The sequence below is a fragment of the Bicyclus anynana genome, chromosome 8 (assembly GCF_947172395.1).
Source record: "Bicyclus anynana chromosome 8, ilBicAnyn1.1, whole genome shotgun sequence".
Lineage (NCBI taxonomy): Eukaryota > Metazoa > Arthropoda > Insecta > Lepidoptera > Nymphalidae > Bicyclus > Bicyclus anynana.
Genome location: NC_069090.1, coordinates 14,307,053 through 14,331,433, shown reverse-complemented (window position 1 = coordinate 14,331,433; position 24,381 = coordinate 14,307,053). Strand labels below are relative to the sequence as shown.

At 35.6% G+C, this 24,381-nt stretch overlaps 3 protein-coding genes across 3 annotated transcripts; 1 reads left to right on the top strand and 2 right to left on the bottom strand.

Moving 5' to 3' along the window:
- Positions 1–256: 256 nt before the first annotated feature.
- LOC112048642 (uncharacterized) lies at positions 257–9,743 on the bottom strand. The gene is made up of 6 exons (XM_024086270.2): positions 9,111–9,743; positions 7,740–7,866; positions 3,071–7,457; positions 1,678–1,808; positions 932–1,080; positions 257–524 (listed from the first exon to the last, which is right to left on the bottom strand). Exons 1-6 carry the CDS (start codon positions 9,408–9,410, stop codon positions 456–458), a joined length of 5,163 nt encoding a protein of 1,720 aa, XP_023942038.1. The 5' UTR covers positions 9,411–9,743; the 3' UTR covers positions 257–455.
- Positions 9,744–13,673: 3,930 nt separating this feature from the next.
- LOC112048646 (trafficking protein particle complex subunit 3) lies at positions 13,674–18,114 on the top strand. Its single transcript, XM_024086275.2, has 4 exons — positions 13,674–13,837; positions 13,916–14,121; positions 16,205–16,403; positions 17,692–18,114. Exons 1-4 carry the CDS (start codon positions 13,799–13,801, stop codon positions 17,776–17,778), a joined length of 531 nt encoding a protein of 176 aa, XP_023942043.1. The 5' UTR covers positions 13,674–13,798; the 3' UTR covers positions 17,779–18,114.
- A 3,093-nt stretch (positions 18,115–21,207) lies between these two features.
- On the bottom strand, positions 21,208–22,813 carry LOC112048644 (adenosine deaminase 2-A-like). The gene has a single exon (XM_024086273.2). It carries the CDS (start codon positions 22,732–22,734, stop codon positions 21,235–21,237), a length of 1,500 nt encoding a protein of 499 aa, XP_023942041.2. The 5' UTR covers positions 22,735–22,813; the 3' UTR covers positions 21,208–21,234.
- Positions 22,814–24,381: the final 1,568 nt, after the last annotated feature.

Genomic DNA, 24,381 nt, shown 5'->3' with positions numbered 1-24,381 from the left:
AGGCTAGTTGATACTTTTTAAGGGTCTTAAATTGTTTTGGCGTTCTACAAACTTGAAAAAAATATTATATTGTTAAAATTTTAATTTTTAAATAAAACCCTGTCGGCCATGATGGTCTATCTATACTTTAAACGACTGATGACACGTAAACACTTTTAAAGTGACGTCACGTAGCATTCTGAGGAAAAAAAATCGCAAGATCAAACGAGAAAACCAAACAATCAAAAGAAACGAAAATTTAAAATAAAATAAAACATTCATAGTAAAAATTTTAATATTACATTAAGTACTTTACAAATTTAAATATAATACATTTAAACAAACATTATACAATTTTGTAGCAATAATATAACAACGATGTCAACAAATAAAACAGTATGTACCTACTAATAATATCATTGAACACAAAATGTCTTTTCGTCCTTAATAATAATTATTCTAAACTCGCTTTTTTGTCAAATCTTAATTAATGAACTGTAATTTGAAATATTAATAGCGCCCCGAAGAGTTTTTTTTTGGAGATTCTGAAAAAAAATGAGGTTATTTATTACAATGGATTAGTTATAACATAAACAGTCAATTAAAGAAATAATAATAGAGAATGATAATGAGACATACAGACAAACAACAGTTAGTGCGCATGACATGAACTCGGGTCTTAGAGGGACAGATACAGATCGACAAATCACTTGACCTGACGATAGCAAATGTCATTCCCATACATTTTTTCATTTTCGAAGCGTTTGCGATTGTAGAAAAAGAATCGACGTGCCACAAGGTTACTGGCCCAGCTTATCTAAAAACTGTTGCTTAACAACCACACACAGCACAGACAAACTTGTTTCTGTTTGCTAGATTCATACAAACGTGCCTGGTTATTATAAATCAACGGATTGTAATAACAAAATGGTGTGTAAAAATCACAAAATACCTTTTTAAAAATGTGAGCCATCAGTAAATTTGTTTTCTTGATATTCTCCTTTTTAATCTCCTCTTTCTTCTGCACGACTTCAGGCAGTGATTTGTAAATTTTCTCAGAGTGTTTCTTCATTTCTCGCTCACTTATAAATTTTGGTGCAACTGAAAAGAAAACAACAAGTTCATAATATTGGATAGAAGCAGGCGTTTCTATGCGGAAGTTCACCATGAATAGATAATAATTTATTTATTTTGCTATCATCCGCGAAAATCTGACGAACCCGTGCGATAAAGTCACCCAGGTCAGGAGTATTGTCAGGTCAATACTCTCTACGTACATTTCACCCTGAAACCGGAGCATCCTTAGGAGATGTTGACTCTACAATGTGCAATTTTCTACAAAGTGTCATTTTCGACCTTTGCTTCATAAAGTTCATAATAATCATTTTCCTTTTTATTTAACTTAAGTTATGCACATGGTCCATCCCCAAATTTCATAGGCATTCTGTATGGACTTTTAATAACCAAAGTCTTAAGCCATCAGCATACAGTAGCTCATTGTAATCTTACAATAAAACTACCTAGTGGACCAACATTTTGCTTTCTGGTGTTTGGTTGCCATTCCAGCACTTTGGGATTCCAATGTCTATTGACTCTTTGAACTGTATGCTCATCCCTAGTAATCTAGTCTATGGATCACTTAATTATATCATTGGCTAATATACTATGTATAATTAAATATTAAAAATTATTATGTACCTTTTTTTCTTCTCATTTCACCACCTAATGCTCTAGCAAAATCTTTTAAATCAGATTCGCTGAGAGCATTTAATTCTTGTTGACGCTCCAGCAATGACAACAGTTGACGTTTGGAAGCGCGTTCTTTGGCTCTGGAAATATATAATTGCAATGCTTGAGAATTAGAAGTTGCTAAGACAGTTTAGTAGTATTTGAGCTATGGCAGAGCTCATCTAAGTATGAATGTACTACTACAATGTTTGTGGTTGTTTTGATTTATGGCATGAGTGCTGTTGAAATTAATAGTTTCCCTTTTCCGCTTTGAAGAACTAGGGCTGTGTAATGAAATAATAATTTTGGTTTTACACCAAGTATAGTGAATCTTCCGCTTTTTCCACAACTATGACTATAAAGGGTAATATGATAATTTGTAAGGGTACCCTTACATATAGCAAGATGTTCCATACAGTCGAAAACTAGTTGCATACGTAACATGTTTTATCTCGGACGATATGGGACAAGAACGGTAAAGACAACAGGTAATACACATATAAATCTAAACTAATACATATTAATTTTTTTTTGTTTGTAAAGAATAAGCTCAGATATAAAACACCACGTCGTGTCGCCGCCCGGACTCTTGCCTACGACCTAACCCCGGTCTGTATGCAGTGATCTTTAAATAATACATGTAGCACTCACCAATTTTATTTACTTCATTTTGAACACAATGGACACTATTATACGCGCAAGCATTACAGTTCCTAAGTGGTACACCTAGAAAAATTCTATCATCTTAATACGATTATTACTAGGCGTATTTTATGACATTGCATTGCAACATTGATTAAGTCAAAATGGAAAAATACCTTCATAAGACATAGCGCAAGTCTCCAAACAAGAATTACCATAGCATGGAGGGTGTACTACAATCATATTCAATCCAGGTGTACAGCCATCTCTTGGCCTAAATTAATAAAAATTGGTGAGTACTATAGCTTCATACATTCACCTAGTATCGAAAAGAGAATTTAGGATGACCGAAATGTTTAAAAGTATTAAAGATAACTTATCATCAACATCATCATTATATCAGCCGATGGACGCCCGTCGTCTGCAGGACATAGTACTTTTGCCAGTTAGTTGAACCATGTCAGTAACTTTGGTTCTTCTGCAGATCTCATTTCTGATTCGATCACGCAGAGATACTACGAGCATAGCTCGTGCCATCGCTCGCTGTTGACTGTGAGCTGAGCCTTCTTTTGAGGCCTATAGTTAGCGACCAAGTCTCGGAACCATAGGTCATCATTGGCAACCACCACTGTTCGACGACTTTTGTCTTCAGACAATGAGAAATTTTGGACGAAAAGATATCGCGAAGTTTCCCGAATACTATGCTAAAGGTAAAACTCACCTGCTTTTATTAATCAATTTTAAGCAATCTTGGCGATTGGAGCTACTTTCTATGAAGTCAGGCCGATTCTTTTCTAAAAACTCCCGCACAGTGTAGTCTTGTGCTTTCTTCATAATATCGTCTGTGCTAGATATTTCACTGTCATTCGGCAAGCTCTTTGATCGGTGACCACGATTATTGTTGCGTGGACTGCAATGGGGCATTTCTCTTTCAATTTTCTTTTCCATTTCTTTAAAAGGCACGTTATCAACCTTTCGCTTAGAAGGAACTTTGACGATTATATTTTTAAGTTGGCGGCGATTGTCTTCGCAGTTTATTTCTTCGCTGACTATACTGTCTGATGTCTGGATGATCAAGTTGTATGCTACGCATTTCTTCTTTGATTTCTCGACTGTTGTTTTTGATCTGTGGCCTTTGCATTTGTGTCCTCTACATGAGCAGTAGTGAACGCGTCTACATTGGTCACAGTTTGCGGAAGTACTACTTGAGCCTTCACAATTTTTACCACCACTGTGATATTTGCACCGTTTTTGGTGATATTTATCGCATTCTTTTTTAATTTTATTTAAAACTTTACAAGTGGCGGCGTCCGAAGAGGTACTTGGGAGCTCTGTTGATATAGGGAAATCTGACGATTCAGTAGAAGCTTTTTGCGATTTGGACTTTTTAGTGGATAGCTGAACTGCTTTATCTACGAAAGTCTTAACCGGTATGGATTCACCACTGTCTTTTTCTATTAAGTTATCCCCTGTATCATAGGATGAGTTTGACGCTTTATTTTGTTCATGATCTGTACTTTCTTCAGTGTCTAAAAGGTAGCTGAGGACAGTAATAATTTCTTTAAAGCACTTTTTCCTTTTGCTCTTTTCAATGTCCTTCTTTGAATATCGTTTAGTTATATCTTGTATTAAATCCAGTACAGGATCTTTTACAGTTTGACCGTCAGTATCACTACAAGATGATTTGGGTTGTTTATTCATACCTGAGCTAGCTTTAGTTTTCATACTTATCTCTGTAGATTTTGATGACATATCATCTGAGCTACAAGAAACAGCTTTTTCTTGTTGGTTTGTCGAAACTGCTTTAGATTGTTTTGGTGATGTTGTAACAACATCTTCTTGGTCTCTTGTGTCTTTTGTCGTCTGTTGATGAAACGTCACGTGAGCTTTTTCAATCTTACTAGGGTCTGTATTAGAACGAAGCAGAGGTTTTTGTAAGTGGCTTCGATCCTCAGTTGGATATGTATTGTATTTGCGATCAGTGAGGGAAGGATTTACATAACAAGATTTAGTAAGGACATTCGATTGTTCATTGTTCCTAAATTGAGAATTAAAATGAGCACTGTATGTATTCCGATTTATTTCTTCACAACATGATGCTTTTGCAGGCTTTTGATAAAACTCGTCAATTATTTTTGTGCCACTAGATTGTACTGCTTTTGAACATTCTTCTTGTAATGATGTTGCATTTTCAGCAACATGAGGCTTTATTGTCTCTGTTCCTTTGGACACAAAATTGTTATTACTTTTGTTATAAATGTTATTGTCATCACATAAAGGGTTGCCAGTTCCAGAACCTAAACTGACTTTAAGAGTCATGTTAGTGCCTTGTATTGGTATAGTAAAATTATTCGAAAATTGTTCAGCTCTATCTCCTTCAGTATTGTTGTTAGATATATTATCAGGAAAAGATTGAACTTCTTTGTCTACTTTATGTAAAATAGTAGTAAATTCCTCATCAGCACTGGTACTTCCATATGTTTCAGAACCCGCTTGTAATTTTCTTTTACTTTCAGGTATACTACTTTCGCTACTTTGTACTTGCACACTACTTTTATCAAATTGACAGTTGATGTTTTTTTCTAAAGGAATATTTTTGTACTGTTCACTTATCAAAGCAGCACAATTTTCATCATTTATAATATTAATATCAGATAATGAAGGGTCAGATTTCCTTGGATCAATACTGATTTCAGTTTGTATGCATCTTGTAGCCTCATGTATTCGTGTCCCTTTTATAATTTGGTGCTCTAAAACATTATCTCTACCATCTGTTACTGAGGAGCTTATACTTTGTCGGCTTGTTGTAGGTCGGAGATTAATAGGCAAGATAAGATTAGTTTGTGACGATTTCGATGTTTGGTTATTTGAACTAGTACTATCCTTTATAACTAAACATTTTTTCTCACAATCTTGGCTTTTAAATGAAGATATTTTTTGCTGAGGGGAAGTGAAATTACTAGAACTCCCACTAACAATATTGGTAATTTTTGGAACTAAATTTTCTAATTTTAAAACATTACTAGGTAATTTAGAACATTTGTAAATTAGAAATTTTTCAGGCATTTCCTGAGGCATAATTCCATCATCGGTACAAAGGCAAACATATTTAAAGTCATCTGTTGTGCCCTCAAGTACAGTTCTATTTCTTGGACTTTTACATTTGTTACACGTAAATAGCTCTGTTTCAGGTATCTTTGGATTCTGAGACATGCATTCTTGCCTTTTATGAATAGAAGTATCATTTTCTTCACAAGATTTGATATTAACCTGCACTGAACTATCTACAACTCCTACTTTAGGATGTAAAGCATGATGTGGACAACAGCAATAATGTTTCTCCAATTTACTATCAATCTTCGAACAGCCTGCTTCAGTTGGATGTTTATTTACATTTCGGCTATTTTTGCAACAATTTTCTGAATTTGCTGACGATAACGTAAACACAGAATGACTTCTGTGTTTCCTCAAAGAATTATATTTTTCAATTTTCATATGCCCACTTGATCCACCTTCCAGTTTACTTGCATCACCTGATCCATCGTCATAGTTATTTCTAATCAAGTCTTTCATTAGGTCTTTTACCCTATTTTGGGCTTTAGCGTCAATATGCTTAATAGGATTGCAGGAGACATCAGAACTAACAAGTTTATGTTTTAAAAACATCTCTTTTTCCTTCAAATGTCTTTTGTAAGCTTGTTCTCTTTTTAATGCTTCTAAATACTTTTTATATAATTCATCTGAAGATGTTTTGTCTACACATATATCTGAAAATGCTTTATTTTTGTTAGAAATGTCAGTATCAGTGTTCGAATGATCAACAGAATTCATATTATTAGAATCAACACGTTTTTCATTGTTTGTAAAAATAGGTATATTAGGAACACTTTGCGACGTTGAGGCTATGGGGTTTGTATTAAATTTTTCCATGCGCAAAATAGATTTCTTTGGTTTAGATTGTTTGGCTTCATTGGCAGTATTATTTGTATCTGAGGTACTTGTGGTAGTATAATCATGATCTCCTAATCCTAATCTCTTACTATTAAAACTCAAACCTGATAACAATTCAGTAGAGCTCTTATCACTTTTATATTTTGATTCAACAAGTCTTTGAACTAAATCTTTAATGAGGTTCTTTTTTAAATTAGTATCTTCATGTTTTCGATTAAGAACAGATTTAAGCACATCTATACTCTTTTCTAAATCTTTAGTGAAAGAATACTTTGTAGTTTTGCTTGAGTCTGTAGTTGTGTGTAAACCACTTGATTCTAAACTTGACTTGTTATCAGCGCTATTATTGTTCTGTTGGTGATTCATATGATTTTGATTATAAATATGGCCTGGCATATATTCAAAACTTTCAGCTTCTGAAAGCTGATCTCCACTTTTTTCTAGTGGGACATTTTCTTTATCTGTTATCAGGCTTTTTCTACTTTGTCTTTTAATTTTTTTAACTTTCTTCTTCTTGGTTTTTTTCTTCAAAGTATTTAAACTAATCAGCACAGGGTATCTTTTAATTTGATTTTCAGCATGTTTCTGTTTTTCATCAGAGTTACAGAATTCATCTTTGCTATTATTCATTGTGGTCTGGATTTCTTTATCTATTTTAATCTGTGGTGTCATCTCAGTCTCAGCTGATACTTTTTCAGGACTTAAAGAAAGATTTTTTGATATATTTTCAATGAGAACACTGCCTTTTTTATCCACATTAAAAGAGATGTGTTTTGTCAAATTAAGATTAAAAGGTTGTGGTTTATTTTCTGGATTATGGGGGATAGTTAACTCTACAGATTCAATATCTTTTTGATATACTTTAGTTGTTTTCTTAACAGCACCTTTTTTATTCTTTGGCTTAGCTTCATTAGCTTCAAACGGTGTTGATTGTGCAGTAGGTGGTCCTATCCCAGTATTTCTTGTGTCATTAAATGAATACTGCTGCTGCAAAGCCATTCTTTCCAAAGTGCTTAAGCTGGATGCAGAGTTCTTTCTGTCACTTTCATTAGCATATCCCACATCAGCTAATGAGTCCCATTCAAGCTTTCTCTGAGACGTGACGCTGCTTGTTGGTGAATGTGGTTTATTTGTTGAAGTGTCTAATGCATCAATAGCTGTAATCAGATGTTTCAAGTTTTTTAATATCATCAATTTATTAAAACATAATGCTTTTTTAAACTAGTAACAAAAAATTTTGATGGAACAATAAAAAATGTTTAGAAAATAGAGTAGACAAACTGATTTTTAAATTGTATGTTCCTGTTAATTGGAATAGCAGGAACAGTACTAAGAATTTTAAAAAGTTTTATGTGATATAGTAGGCTTTGTGAGATTTTTGAGGCTTATTTTCAAATACTTATAAGGGGAAAAAAATTGAATAGTCTAAAAGTACTTACATTTCTGAGATTGTACATCATCAGACTTTACAGACTCATTGTCTGAATTTCTGATAGGCTCTGAGATCACCTCCTCACTAATTATCGGAGGCGATTCAGAGTCACTTTTAACTCTTGACAGATGCACCTGTAAAAATTATTTCTTTAGTAGTAGTATAAAATAGAAATGGTCATTTCAAAATTTTATTAAAGCTTTTTCAATTCTATCTGCCACTCTTTTGGATGCAAAATATTGATATGTAATTGTACCTAATTTTTGAAAAATTTAAAGTAATAAAAAAACTATTCATACAACCGGACATTAAACCTCCTCCTCTTTGGAAGTTGGTTAAAAACTGATTATTATTATTCCATATTATGATCTGTTGTATTGAAGTTGTATATTTGATTATTTTAAAGTTGTGACAAAGGATTTTTAATATAAAAAATTTTTAAGCAGATTTCTTTAATTTTACCAATTTTAAATATATCTCTTAATTATAATAAATAAACCATTTTATGTCTTCTAAAAGTACAAAATTCTATCATAGGGTTGGATAATACCAATTGCCTTACATTTTCACACAAGAAGTAAACTATTTATTATATTATGTTACAATAATAAATATTGTAAAGAATGATGATTTCCAATATCAATGTTGAGTTTCTTCTTAAGAGACCCTTACCAACAAGAGGCTACATCTACAATTAATACTTAAACTTGACATTTCATTTCAAAAGTCAGTTGAAATTTGTTTATAAGCCTACTTGAAATAAACAAATTTCAACTGCAAATTTTTCAAGTATTTGGTATTCAACTAAGTAGATTTTTTGGTATTTGACTAAATAAAGTAGCAGAATACCAAACAAAAACCCATTTATAACATTAACAAAAACTCACTTATGAGCATGCAGAAGTAACACTTACTTTAGTTAACTGAAAACCAAAGGAATACTTATTTTACAAGGTATCCGAAAGTCGGAAGCAGTTTTTATGATGTTTTCGAACATCGTGCGTTAAGCTGCGCAGTACAAGATTTTAAAAAAGATAGCATCAACCCTCCCGTTGTCGCCTAACACAGCTTGACTGTACGTGATTTTAATGTTTTGTAAAGAAACCGAAAGGGGTGTGAATTTTCATCCTCCTTCTAGAAAGTTAGCCCATTTCCATCTAAGATTGCACCGATACAAATACAAAATCTTTATTGGTTATACATACAAGTTTTTATAAATTTCATTGTTGAAACCTTCTTTTGGGCATAATGGTGCCTGTGACAGAAGGCCTCGAAGGACCGATTGTATCATGACTTACCAGTGTGAGATTGTAGTCAAGGGCAAACTTGTAAAGAATTAATAAAAAAAAACAATAACTCTGAATAACTAATTAATAACCTGTGAAGTGGAGGCTTCTGGTATAGAGCACTGGATGGAAATCCTACACAGTTCCGTAGAGGATTCACTCTTCTTGCCACCAGAGTCCGAAGACTCGTCATGAGACTTCATTCTCCTCCAGAATAAACTGCACGGATCTCTCACTTCACTTTGCGCTGTCGATAGGGAAAAGAATTGCTCTAAATCTCGCTTCTTTCCAAACTTTTTATAATAATCCAAAATTAAATTATTAACTGCGGAACAAGCAGTATGGGATTCTTCGCAAATCGAATCTTTATCGTCAGTTTCTTCTATTTCCATAGCTCAACAAGCAAAAAAAAATTTAATGTTATGACAATTTAAACATCGAGAACAATAATTTGCGATTATAAAAATAACTAGAGCTTATTTATAATTAGAAAATAGAAATATTTAACAGTAAAAATTAAAATGAATTTCATGAAAACTGTGACGTTTTAATAACGACATTTTTGTAAACAAAACATTTTTAAGAGTGACACTGTTCTATAAGTTATGGTTATGTTATGGAAATTAAGTAGAGAAAATAACGAATCGAATCGCCTTTTTTTGTTTTTTTACAGAGTTCATGCAGTTTATCCTCTTTTTTGAAACAATGCGATGGATGCTGTGGACGCTTATAGAGATCTATTACTTTCTCTTTCTCTGTCTACTGATAAAAGGCTAAAAAAAGCTTGAATTTAGAGTCGTAAAGCCAGTTTATAAAAAAATATAGTGTTATAGTGATGCCCGTCGAAAAAACATCGATGATTTTTTTTGGGACGAAGTTCCTTATCGCTTGGTGCGAAAGGGGGCTAGACGGAAAAATTAAGACCAAAAAGTTGTAACGACACTTTTTACCCGACTGCATAAGAAGGAGGGTAATATTATTGCTATAGTGGAAAGCCGTGACCTGGAGACAGCTGGTGAGCTAAAGGGTCCTCAAAAGGCCCCCCTCACCCCAAAAGGCCTTGTCCCGAACAAAAGAATGAACGTTCGATTGTTTGATGGGTTAGGATGGGATGCGATATCGATAGCGATAGCGATATTGATATCTATAGCAATACCGATAATGAAATCTATAGCGATAGTGATAATAGCTATTAGCGAACTTCGTTTCACCCGGGTGTCCCTTGACACCTCTCTAGTTTTTAATTTTGATGTATTTTTACACGTCTATCGCGTTTATAGTATTAAATATTTTTTGCGTTGAAAAATTCAAATTGACAAGTTTTTGATGAAACTGACTTTTAAAATTGTTATGCAGAACTTCTATTAATGTATAATAAAAAATACTCGTTAAATTACTAAGTTCAGTTGTCTGTGAAATACAGTTTATTAACTGTATTTTAACAGTATAGATATAATTTCCTATTAATTGATTATGAAACACGGCTAAAACTCACGTGATATTACGTCGGAGTATGCCCGACTAGTTTCGAACCCATACGGGGCCCTTAGTCATGAGCTGGTTCTTGCATCGCGGCACGATCCAAACGATAACATAATCAATTAATATGAATAACACTCACGATAGTTTAAATTCTAAAATATAATTTCCTGTTTATGCATTGATAAAATCGATATAAAAAAAATCTACAATAAAAGATAAGAAAGACTTCGTGTTTGTACGGTTTCATTTGACATTCTATCGATATAAATAGTTCCTCCCTATCATTAATCTGTCAATGTCACACTGTCAAGTGTCATTTGTCAGTCAAACAGTAAACCTCATTAATATTAATATCCTACAAATAGTCTATAGTCCACAACTTTAGGTTTTTTACACAACAATAATACTACTCAAAAAGGTTCTTTTAAGCGACACTTTTCGTTTCGATTCACATACATTTTATTTTTAATAATAAGCTTTACGGCTCTGGGTTCTAGCCCTTTTGAGTCCGGATTCACATACAACAAATTAATTATCACGGACCAATTATAGAAAGACCTGCCCCGCAAGACGTTACCTCTCTGTCAAACAACCAACGATCTAACGCGTGTATACTTATATCGTATCGATGTTTCATTGTTGTAATCGTTTTCGTCGACTGAAAAAACTCCCTAATCATTCCGGTTTGTGTAGTAAGTAGTTCAATGGCATGAAAAATGGTCAACAACTTCTAATTCACTAAAAGATGACGTGACGTTCGTTTTCAGTTTCACCTGATGGTAAGCGATGATGCAATCTAAGATTTTTTTTTATTGTTTACAAGTTAGCCCTTGACTACAATCTCACCTGATGGTAAGTGATGATGTAGTCTTAGATGGAAGCGGGCTAACTTGTAAGGAGGAGGATGAAAATCCACACCCCTTTCGGTTACGGCATCGTACCGGAACGCTAAATCGCTCGGCGGTACGTCTTTGCCGGTAGGGTGGTAACTAGCCACGGCCGAAGCCTTCCACCAGTCAGACCTGGTCCAATTAAGAAAACCTCAATCAGCCCAGTCGGGAATCCAACCCAGGACCTCCTTCTTGTAAATCCACCGCGCATACCACTGCGCCACGGAGGTCATCAAAAACATAATTATAATAAATAATAAATTTGTAATAAAAACAATATCTAAAAGAAAAATAGATACTATTCTTCTAACAAACGAACAAACAGCAGAACATCGATCCATTAATTTAATATTCTGTGTACAGATTATATTATTCTTGTTAAATATTTTATTATTTATTTTTGTTAAATATTATCGATGACTGAGTTTACCTCGTACCCTTCAAAAAACGACAGACAATTTTGTTGCTGCATTTGGGTGCGATCCATTTCCATTTCTAATTCCTCTATGTTAAATATATAGAGTTTGCACAAAAACAATACAAACGACATAAAAAGAACCCAAGCAGACATGAGTCACAAACCATTATGAAAAATAAAGATATTGAGTTTTATGGGTATTAAATGTGCATTTATAAAATTAAATTATAACTAATTATTTTATAAATGTCGTATTTTCATATCAAAAGAAGAAAGAAGTTGTAATTAAAACGATGATTTCTTTTATTTTAATGTGAATTTAACCTTTCATTTATTGCAGAATTACCATATACTATGATATTTTTTTTGATTTTGTATTAATAAGTGAAAGAAGATTTGACATTTGACAGTTCACACTTCACAGCACAGAACACTACTTTATTTGCTGTCTATGACTAATACTCCTACTTATATATCAGTATTCGTTAATGATTCGTTAACTAAATCCAGTCTGTCGTGCGTATTTTCTTCCCTTGTAATTTTTGTTATTTCGTTTTGTTCTCGTTTCGTTGTTATTGTTAATTATAGTTTATTTGTTGTTTGTTTACTGTTTTTACCCGACTGCAAGAAGGGTTATGTTTTTCGCGCGTATCTTGTATGTATGTATGTAATATTCTTTATTACCTCATATCTTCCAAACCGTTGAACGGATTTACGTAATTCAGATAACGTTAGATTTGTTTTAATAACCCAAGTGTTCCTAGATAGGTGAAATTAGAAAAAAAAACCAACAAGACGACTGTGAGACGCTATAGAATCGGGGTGAAGTTTTTTTTTTGTGAATATTGCAACATGCGAATCAAATTCAAGGGATTTTTGTGAGAATTTCAAAATAGTATATCATGGCCATGTTAAAAAAACTACAATTAGGAAAACGTTATTTATTAATTCTAATATTAATTAAGTCTATACATAATACGCGAGGCGGACGACTATAAGGTGCGAGGTTTATGAAGTGTAGTTATAAAACACCTAAAATAGACTAAAAGAAATATATTGATTATAAAAATCAAGTGCGAGTCGGATTCGGCCACCGAGGGTTGCGTTGATTTTTTGAATATTTACTTAATTTCGGTTGGACTTAGGTATACATTATCGTACTTTGTAACAAACGTAACCAATAAATCCGAAATTCACCATCTATCGTAACTAAAAAGTGTGAAATAAATAAATTAATTAAACAAATATAAAAACCCGGCATAAATGATATAAAAATTGATCAAACTAAAGTCGGGACCTAATAAAAAATGTAGACGAAAATCATTCTATTCAATATAATAGGTCCCGACTGTTTTCTAATTGTTTTCTACACTTCTGGACTGAGCTTTTTTTTTCTTTTCAGTTTTTTTATCATTTATGCAGTCGGGTTTTTTATCAGTTTAATTAATTAATTTTATTTAGTTTAGTACGAAAATTAGTGAACCGGAGCCTGGTACTAGCCGGAGCAGTTATTCCGCGTTGCTATTGTTGCCGTCACCAAAAAAGAAACGTACGAATCAATCACCCTTATCGTCCTCCGAGAAAACCGTTTTGATTAATGTGTTTAAATATGTCGAGGAAACCTTATGCTTGCTTCTACATAATAAAGAAACAAAACTATAAGAGTTCTTTATTGCCTACGGAACCCTTAATATAAGTGAAGAATTATCTGTTTGATAAATAACAGGATATATTATATAGGAATATAGAATTAAAAAAATATTTGTTTATCACAGGAAGTTTTATTTCATGATAATATTCGTAAATAATGATAAAATGTTGAGCACCCCTGAGTCAGCTGTTTTTGTTTGTTTACATAGTTTAAAATACCTACTCAATTTGACTATAAATCTAAAACAATATTTCTAATTTTCTCTATCAAATTTAATTAAATGGGCGTAAATGTTTAAATAAACAAAATTTTCACTACTTTATTAGTAAATAGTTAAAAATGTCTCGACAAACTTCTCGTCTTGATGCTAAGAAAGTCGTAAGTTTAGTATTTGGTTAGTTTTATTTACGTGTACTATTTAATTTGGCATTTCAAGTAAATTTCTTTTCGCTTCAGAATTCAGAGCTCCTTACACTCACGTACGGGGCTTTGGTGTCTCAAATGCTTAAAGAAATCGACAACCCGGAAGATGTGAACAAACAGTTGGAACGAATTGGTTACAATATGGGCGTAAGGCTTATAGAAGACTTCTTGGCTAGAACGACGTCCACTCGCTGCTTGGAAATGAGGGAAACAGCTGATAAAATTCAGCAAGCATTCAGGTGAACACAGTTTCAATAGTTTTGTCCCAAGTTCTCAGAAGAGACGCCCTTCGAGAGTGGTTCCGCCCACTTCTGCTTCTTTCTTCGGGCCCCAGTAGGCGATGCCTTATGTCGCTCAAAACTGCGGTGACGCCCCTGAGGTCCTATTATGAATCCTATGGCACACACAATCGAAAACCAGCAACACTTTAGCAGTCCTGAGGTATTGGTAGTGTACATGAGCCTCAATAAAATCAGGTGTCCTGCATACTTATTTCCCTGGTATTTAATTTTTTTCTCTTTCTAGAGACTAAAAAGTGATAAATAACATTGTATCGACACCACACTATGGAGAATTTTGTTCACTTATTTCAGTTATTTGGATTTTAACACAAAACTACTGAAACACAATCATCATCTCCTTACCCTTATCCCACTTAAGTGGGGTCGGAAAAATATGTCAATCTTTTCCATTCGTTTCTATTACTCGTCAACTCATCATCCACTCCTTTTACACACATGTCCTCTTTCACACAATCCAACCATCTCTTCTTTGGCCTTCCTCTCCTCTTATGACCTTCCACTTGCACATTCAACATTTTTCTAGTAATATGACTTTCCTCTCTACGCATTACATGTCCATACCAAGCTAACCTTCTACTCCTCAATTTTTCTGTCACTGGCGCCACCTTCAGACTTCCTCTTATATACTCATTCCTTATTTTATCTATTCTTGTCACACCACACATCCATCTCAACATACGCATTTCGTTCACATGCATTCGTTTACTATCCATCCCTTTCACCGCCCAACATTCTGATCCATACAGCACGACAGGTCTTACAACCGTTTTGTATATTTTACCCTTAAGTCTAAGAGGCATTCGCGGGTCACATAGTACACCTGAGACCTGTCGCCATTTCATCCATCCCGCATTCATTCTACTTTTTACATCTCGGTCCACATTGCCATCGTTTTGAAAAAGCGACCCGAGGTACCGAAAATCGGAGCAAGCTGGTAGGGTTACATCATTTAAGGCAATTTTGGAAGATTGAGATGTACCGCCAAAGTCCAAGAATAAGTATTCAGTTTTCGTTTGACTGATTCGTAGAACAACACTTTCCAATTTCTCCTGCCATTTTCCCAGTCTGCTCTGTACCTCAGATGCGTTTTCTCCGACAAGTACAATATCATCGGCGAACAGCATACACCAAGGTGCTTCTTCCTGTATGTCTGATGTCAGAGCATCCATTACTAGGATGCTCTGACATCAGACATACAGGAAAACTACTGAAACACAATATTGGTGAAAATTAAATGAGACCAATCTGAAAGTAAACTTTAAAAAAAGAAAACTTTCATTATTAGTTAATAAATGACAATAACAATATATGAGGAGATAAATGAGGTAACAATCTGCAAATAAAAAACCAAACACATCAAATTGAGAACCTCCTTTTTTATAGTTGGTTAAAAATGGTTAAGAGCCATCTACTTGTTTTGCCAACTAGTAGTACTGGTATCTGGTAGAGCCTCTCTAATCCACAGCCCTGACAGGAATTGGTAGACTGCAGGTCACTACTTATCAATATTCAATCATTTGCAGTCACTCAACAATTTATTTATCAGTTTAATAAACATTTATGTACATAAGTTTATAGTCTGGCAAGTTTGTTGATGACACTCACATGATATGCGGGCGACAAGGGGAAAGACTGCGTGCGGGGAAGTGAGGTACCTCAGTTGTCAGTTTTTCATTCATCGCTACATGCTCCCCAGCCCGCACGGCCCATTAGGAGTGTTACAAACAAAGTTGCCAAGCTATAACAGAGATTGCTATCTATACTAATATTATAAAGCTGAAGAATTTGTTTGTTTGTTTGTTTGATTGAATGCGCTAAACTCTGGAACTACTGGTCCGATTTTAAAAATTCATAACCTATTTATCGAGGAAGGCTATATATTATCCCCATATTCCTACGGGAACGGGAACCACGCGGGTAAAACCGCGCGGCGTCAGCTATATTGAAATAAAAGGGCTATTTATAGTATAAAAATTTGATGCAACCAAATACTTACCAATTGTAAATATATCAATTACAGATTATATTTGAACATGCAGCCTACGGTTACAAGCTGGAGTAGTTCAGGCGATGAGTTCTCTCTGGTGTGGGAACAGTGCCCACTCAGTGAGTGGGTGGAGATGCCCAACAGTGGGCTGAAGTACTGCACCCTCATACCTGGCGCCATTCGTGGGGCTCTGCAGATGGTGCAGCTTGATGTGCAATGCTGGTTTGTTCAGGTAAAAGCAAAAATAATGAAATAGGCATTTTTTTTTATTTTTTTTTTTATTACTTACCAATTATCTAAATGGTTGCATTCAGTGGTGGCATTAGACCAACACTGAGTGTCTTATGTCGATGTTTGGGAGGCAGTCAAAGTACTAAGTAGCAGAAACAACTCTTGGATTTCCCAGAGAGAAAACTTGTAAGCCAATGATCTCACTGGCTCACCACCATTGATGGTATTTGAATGATCTATTTTACTATTCAACACAATAAACAATAAACTCAGGCCTGACATATAAAAACAAAATTAAAATTATTTATTCACTAACTTGCTTATGTAGTTAGCCTGAACCTTACATGTAATAAACTGAGTGCCTAGTGGGAGTTTTCAATGTTTTCATACTGTGACGATTGCATAAACGTAAACGCGAATTCCTAAGGAATTGAAATATTTTTTTTTCATAAAAGAACATTTGCCATATCTTTTTTTTAAATACAACCAATATTCCCATTCCCGTCCAACTAGTTGGGAAAGACTGTATTAGTATTGGGTACGACAATAGACCAATGGGGCGGGGATCGAACCACCACTGTTGAGCTATTGAGGCTCTCAGTTGAGCAGTAGTGCCAATAGATGGCGCAGTTTCAATTCCTTAAAATTCGCGTTTACGTTTACTTGATCGTCACAGTATGAAAACATTGAAAACTCCCGCGAGGCACTCTGAATACTACTTAATTTACTTAATCAGAGCAGTCAGGTTAACCCTGGCCTGACATACTCATACAAGTCTCTGAAAACTGAATCATCGTCTGGAGAAATTGAAAACATTGTTATTAAGACAGTTTAAAAAAAAACATTACAGAATTGCCCTGCTGATGTTAAATGTACTTGGACGAGATCTAAGTTTTTTGATCCTGATATATACTTAGAGGCAAAATTATCCAACCACTTTATTATACTCGCGTCATATTAAAGTGGGCGGTTCTCTTCAGGTTAGGCCTTGACTACAATTTCACCTGATGGTAAGTGATGATGCAATCTAAGATTCAGGTTGTAATTAGGATGAAAATCCACGCCACTTTCGGTTTTAACAAGACATTGTTACCGGAATGCTAAATCCCTTTGTACGTCTTTGATGGTAGGGTGGTAATTAGCTATGACCAAAGCCTCTCACCAGCCAGACCTGGACCAATTAAGAAAACCTCAATCGGCCTAGCCGGGGATCGAACCCACGTCTTGTAAATCCACCACGAACACCACTGCGCCACAGAGGCCGTTTACAGTTTCTTTTCTTATTTCAGGATCAACTGAAAGGCGATTCAGTGACCGAACTCAGAGTAAAATATATAAAGCGATTGGAGGATGCTGTGCCGGCCGGTGAAGATTAAAGTTAAACTATAACTTGGCAACTTCGTTCGTAACACACCCGATGTACCGCGCGGGCCGGAGGGCGTGTAGCGATGAATGAAAAACCCACGACTGTTGCACGTCATTTCCCCGCACGCACGATTTCACACCCGCACAGTCTTTCCCCCTGTCGCCCGCATATCATGGGAGTGTTATCAACAAACTTGCCAGACTATAATAAATCATTTATTATTTAAAAACTATTCTAGCTTGTATTGTATTATGTACTCTTAAGTTATAAGTTAATCTCCAAAATTCCATTTCTATTCGTAAGTTTCGTTATTTTAGAAATGCTAAAATTAAAATGGTTTATTTAATTAGTGATTTTATTGAAGCAATCTGAAAAACTGAATTTAAGCTAGTTAAGCTTAAATTCAGTTAGGGGTTTTGGTATTGAGGAGTTAATGACTCAAGGTCAAAACTCATTAGTACGTCTCGGACACGTAACGGAAACGCCTCGCCTACGGACAAGACAAGCATACCTCGCGCAGTCACCTCGCCGACCACTGGATGTCCGAAAGCTGGTAGTCATTTTTAGGTAGGTATTTGAGGTAAGTTGACAGTTTGTCCTGTACCTCTCTTAAAAGGGAAGAGTGAAGAAAAGGTACAAGGAGCGAAAACATAGAATAACTTGTAGGGAGTCAAGAAGGCTTCCCGGGCATGCAAAGAGCAAGTGCTTACCGGTTTCGCCCTCCCTCGATTCGGTCCAAGTTACCGAGAGGTTGAAAGGGCCATGGGAGGTGGTGGGTTGTATCTCGGGCTGTCTGAGGAGCAGTGGGATTTTTTTTTAATGTCTCTTTATTTTAAATAGCGGACGCCCGCGACTTCGTCCGCCCTTAGACTTCTTTATTACCAGCCCTTACAGTAGTATCGCTGTAATAATGGAGTAACTTCTCCCGTTTTCCCAACATTTCCCTTCACTGCTCAGCTTCTATTGATCGTAGCGTGATGAAAAGTACCTACCTACCTCTACTATAACCTGCCCAGGAGTATGAAGAATAATTGTATCAAGTTTCGCTAAAATCCGTCGAGTAGTTTTTGTTTCTATGACGAACATACAGACAGACAAAAATTTTACTGATTGCATTTTTGGCACCAGTAGGTACGTATAGATCACTAATCACCCCCTGATAGTTATTTTGGAAATATATTTCATGTACAGAATTTACCTCTCTACAGATTTATTAGAAGTATAGATTTGCAGGAAATTGCCAACCTGAAAATATAATGAACCACTTAAATGAACTAAATACCTAGGCAGAATGAAAAACATAGACTTACATAATAAAAAAAATATTTTTAAGCTAATTTCATTGTTTTATTTTAATGTTCACTTCTGGGTACCAGTGAATATTGTAGGTACTCGTATAATAATGATCACGATATTGGACTAAGTACAATAAGTGATCATCTATGACGTCATTGAATAGTTCGAACTGGGAATCTAGTGTACAAAACAAGCGAACTCGAATCAATTTCGATCATTAGAGTAGAATGTATTCAATTGAGGATCGCCCCGCCATTGTTGTCTATACAAACCGAATGCTAATTGAACAGTTATCAATACTTAACTATTGCTACTCGATAACTACTCGATGCAATTGAAATGAGAGTTCTATTGGTTCTATTGTGTAGATGAATAATCCTTTTGTATTTTGGAGAGATTCGACGAATATTTGTTTTAAAAATCAAATCAGACTAACACAGTCTGCTTTATTGGCAACTAGCAGTGCCCCATGGTTTTACTCGCGTAGTGCTCGTTTCTGTGGGAATATCGGGATGAAAAGTAGCCTGTGTGCTACGAGTATGTGAGCATTGGCGTTTCCAGGATTTTTCTTTCTAGGGCTATTAATGTGGAGGGAAACGGGCCAAGTTGTTAGGAGGAGGATGAAAATCCACACCCCTTTCGGTTTCTACACGACATCGTACTTACCGGAACGCTAAATCGCTAGGCGGTACGTCTTTGCCGGTAGGATGGTAATTAGCCACGACTTAAGCCTCCCTCGCCAGCCAGACCTGGACCAATTAACCTCAATCGGCCCAGCCGGGGATCAAACCCAAGACCTCCGTCTTGTATATCCATTGCGCATACCACTGCACCACGGAATCCGTCAAAAGCTAAAGCAAAGCTAAGCAAAGTTAGTGCTAAAGCTGGCTAGTTTTGGCTTAAAGCGTGTTTTAGCAGACTCAGAAGTGGATTACAAATATAAGAAAATTAATGTTGAACAATGGTTATGATTCACTAAATTTGTCAGGACAACGTAACTAACAAATAACAAACAAAAAAATTGTAACCAAAATAAGACCCTAATATGACAGAGAAAAACCTTGAGTGGAGTCACGCACTTGTGAACGTTGTGTGTAGGGTTAAAGGATCCTTTGACGGTTAACAAACTCCACTTTTCCACTCAAGTCACTCTCCCCGCCCATACCAAGTAACCCATAAAGAATTACACAACAAGAAATGTGGATGGCTCGAACGCCACGACCGAAAGACGAGCGCCTTATATCGCAAGTCGTTCCCGCCAACCGATCGGTACCCCTCTCTAACTCCCCACTCTTACGGAAACAAGTCGCGCCACCTGACGTCATATCCGTCTCAGACTACTATTCCCTGCATAACTAGTAGGTAGACCTACTTAGTCAAAGTACACTTGTCTGCGGACATTCACAACAAATGAAGCCAAACAGACAATGGCTTCGTTAGCGAAGGAACTCTTCGCGCTGAGTGCCACAAGTGCGTAGACTCGATGCTTTAATTCATACAATGTGCAACCTTAACACATGGAATTAAGGTTTAAAATCTGTTAAAGCGTTTCATTCTTCAACGTGGTGAGGGGAATTCAGATCTATGTAAATAAATAGTATAACTACATACGTGAAATGAAAGTTCATAATGTACCTTAACAGAAACGTGAAAAAATGTAAATACTAGTGGGTACTTACATAATAGGTATAATAAAATCAAGGTACAGGTAAGTAGGTAATTGAAAATTAAGATAATGTACGACAATTTCTGAATTAATCTACCGTAGAATGGTACGAGTATACCTCCTAACCGTTATTTTTTATATGTATATGGGTAGGTTACCTACCTAGGTATACAATATAAAAGTTTGTAACCGGTAGGTACTATTTACTATAAAGCTAAACACAAGTGTAGGTAGGTAGAAATGTATTCTGGGCATAAGAAAAAAAATACTTAATTTATTTTGGTTAGTAGGTACTTACCAGTAGCGAAGACTGAAATTTTCTCGTCAGTAACCCATTTATGTGTTACTTAAGAGAAAAAAGTTTTAAAAGGTAACACGATATGAATCGGATTGCTAGGAACCATCGCCACTGGTAGGTACCTACTTACTTGTAATTTGATAAGACTTTAAAAACAATAAAGAAATCAAAATGTCCACTTCACAATACATAATTTAATTATCCACTCAGTACTTCGAACAGTCAAAATTTTCAATAAATGTGTTCCAATGCTTCGTCAACATAACAATTCCTTCCTCTTTAGCACTACCCTTCAGAGCACTGTATTCGATAGAATTGAACGCCAATTGTTTCAACATCCTCAAATCAGCGAGGCGACTGGCAACTCCGACAAACGCGACATAAAAATCGTTTGACAAAGGATCAGCCTCCCAAATACCGGGATCATCACTAGATAGCACTACCGGCATACCGTTTGCAAGAAAACCGCTCAACGGATGATTCCGTACATCCCGCACTAAAGATAAAACGTTATTGGATATGACATTGACTTCTAAACCTATATTCCTTTCGATCACTGCTTTCATTAGCAACGGATGTTTGGGTAAGGCATACGCGTGGCCCAATCTCTTCGCTCCTAATAAAATAGCGTCAATCAGGTTCTCATCTGTCGTGGTTCCGTACCAATCAGTTTCTCCAGCGTGAAAGAAGAAATCCATATCTTTGGATGCAGCTATTAACTGTGGTATGAATTCTATTAGAGGGCTGCCCAAATCTTCTTGACCTACTAGATCGAATCCAGCAAAATTGTCCGCTATTTCAGCTTTAATAGCTCGAGCTGTCCGCAAGTATTCATCTAACTTGTCTCTGTCGATTCTCCTTGATGGGGCATAAATTAGTTTTGCACCTAAAAAGTCTGGGTGATCTTTTTTAAATCTATCGAATGTCTTCTTGTAGGATTTCGCAGTTATTATTGGATCGTAAACCGTGCCATCCAGTTCGTATAATACAGGAAGTATGCTACGGAATTCTACATACATCACATTGTCTTCTCGAAATTTTCGGAGGACCTCATAGCAGTATTGTTCCCATATCGGTCTATAAGTAAGTAGTGGGGCTACTCTTTGAAAGTATTGCATGAAAATGCCCCACGACTCCTTGATGCTTGGGTAAACATCATCTGGATTGTCCACATACATCGTGAAATATTTCCGTATCTTCGCATCAAAGTCAACCGTGCTATTCGACGAGCGTCTTGCATCACTAATTAAATTCCACTTATAGGTGCATGGTTCCGTTGGAGCTTTATCAGAAAACTTAAACTGTACGTCATCTTTATCGAAGCATACGAATAAATTGTCCATATACGTTATATTCAATATATAATCTGGTCCCAAAATTCCCATGTCGTGAATATGCAACGCTGCACCTTTCGGAAGGTCTTTGATAATTTTGTACACTCTAGAATTGTTTATATTGTTCTTGTATGTGAAGAAATGGCGGGAGAATGCATACGACTGCGGGTTGTTAAATCCGTAGTCCACTTCGCGGAACTTGCGTTGCATTAGACAGTTGTTGACATCTGATTCTTTGTCCGTGAGCGTCGAGTTTCCCCCTACAGATAAGAGGGCTTCAGCTCGTACGATCTTTGCTCTCTCCGCTTTGTAATCATCAATCGTGGCGTGGCAAACTGCGAGTGTCAACAGATAGGGAAGTATAGAACGCATGTTGCGGCTATAGGGACGCACTCGATGTTGCACGAACGAACTCCGATAACACACTGGTGACACTGGCCTGGTCGTGGCGACAGTTTAGGGTCGGTCAATAACCTGGCGCTGCCATTTTGTAAACATTGATTTTATAGAATAAATGAATTGTTTAAAACAGAACGCTGTAATTGCAAAAAATTGTTTTGCATTTGGCAATGTTTAACTCTTGTTTTTACCTTTTTAAATTGTTAAAGTGTAGGTAGGTACTCAGACTATAAAGTAGGTAGGAAGGTACATACCTATATCTATAAGTAAGTAGTATAGATATACCCGTAAAATCCAAACTTTTGTTTGTTTCCTTCGCGTTAACCCTTGGCATTGGCAGAAAAAAAGTTACAAATTAAGTCTGGTAAATAGATCTTTCCGACCCAAATTGAATATTTGTTATTTCTAAATTCCATAAACATTCAAAACCTTCTAAATTAGAATGCATTTGTAAATAGTTAGGTATGCTGTGGGTACCGAAATAAGATACGAGTAGGTACCTATCCTACCTACTTACAAATTACACACTTTGTAATAAAACAAATTGAACTAAGCGTAACCATGTGTTTTCTGGGGTGTAACTAATACCTACCTACCTGTAAGTACCCATCCTTACTTATATGTATTTTAGATTTGTAGTAAGTACCAGCAGTATATCCTAGACCTACGAGTAGCTAGGTAGAACCTAGTAAGTGTAGTAGTAAACTCAAACTCGCATTCTATTTACCTACGTACCTACCCTGTAACTAAGTAGGGGAGAGCGGGGCTGAACGTGCCGATTTTGACAAATCCTCATATAATTCGAATACTACAAGTACTATGACTAAAAGTAGTGGTTCATCCTAAGCCAAATTTAGTCTCGAATACGAATTTACTGTCAGATATTCCACATTTTTAATATTTTTTGAAAAAAAGTGATTTTTGTATGCTGCGGCGGAAAGGCACTACCAACCCCACGTTGGGGCAAGTTGTGCCGTAGCCGAGGTCAGTTGTGCCGTTGATATGCTAGGTGTTTTACATGAATGAAAATTGATATAGAATTTAAAAGACTTACATTTTTAATAATATTATGTTTATTTGTTATATTTTATTCTATAAATCAACAGTCTTTAGACCTAAAAGTTTAAGTCTTTAACAAAAAGAAACAAAATAGATCAAAGCTAGTTTTTCACTAGATCAGAATTATCAGAATAGTAATTAGGAAATACAAATTTTTTTGTTCGTTTACCTTTTCTCTTTCCTTTACCGTTAATCTTCTTTGCAGTTCCACTTTCTTAATTCTTTTTTAGCCTGTTATAAGGCCAAAGCATTTTTCTCTGGAGTATCCGTAAGAACAGCTGTCTTTCTTTTACGTCCTTTGTTATGTCCATTTAATCGGGCAGGTGCTTTAGGCAGTGGTCTTATTAGCTCTGGTGAGAAAGTTGCCGTTTTTTTTATCTCGTGTATTGTTATAAGCTGATTAAGGAAGCTGGAAGCTGCAGCAAGGGATTTTTGATTTCAAAAAAAAAATCAAAAATTCATTTATTTCAAGTAGGCTCAGTATACAAGCACTTTTGATACGTCAGTTTACTATTTGTAAAGATTCTACCACCGGTACGGAAGGCAGATTTTGCTGAGAAG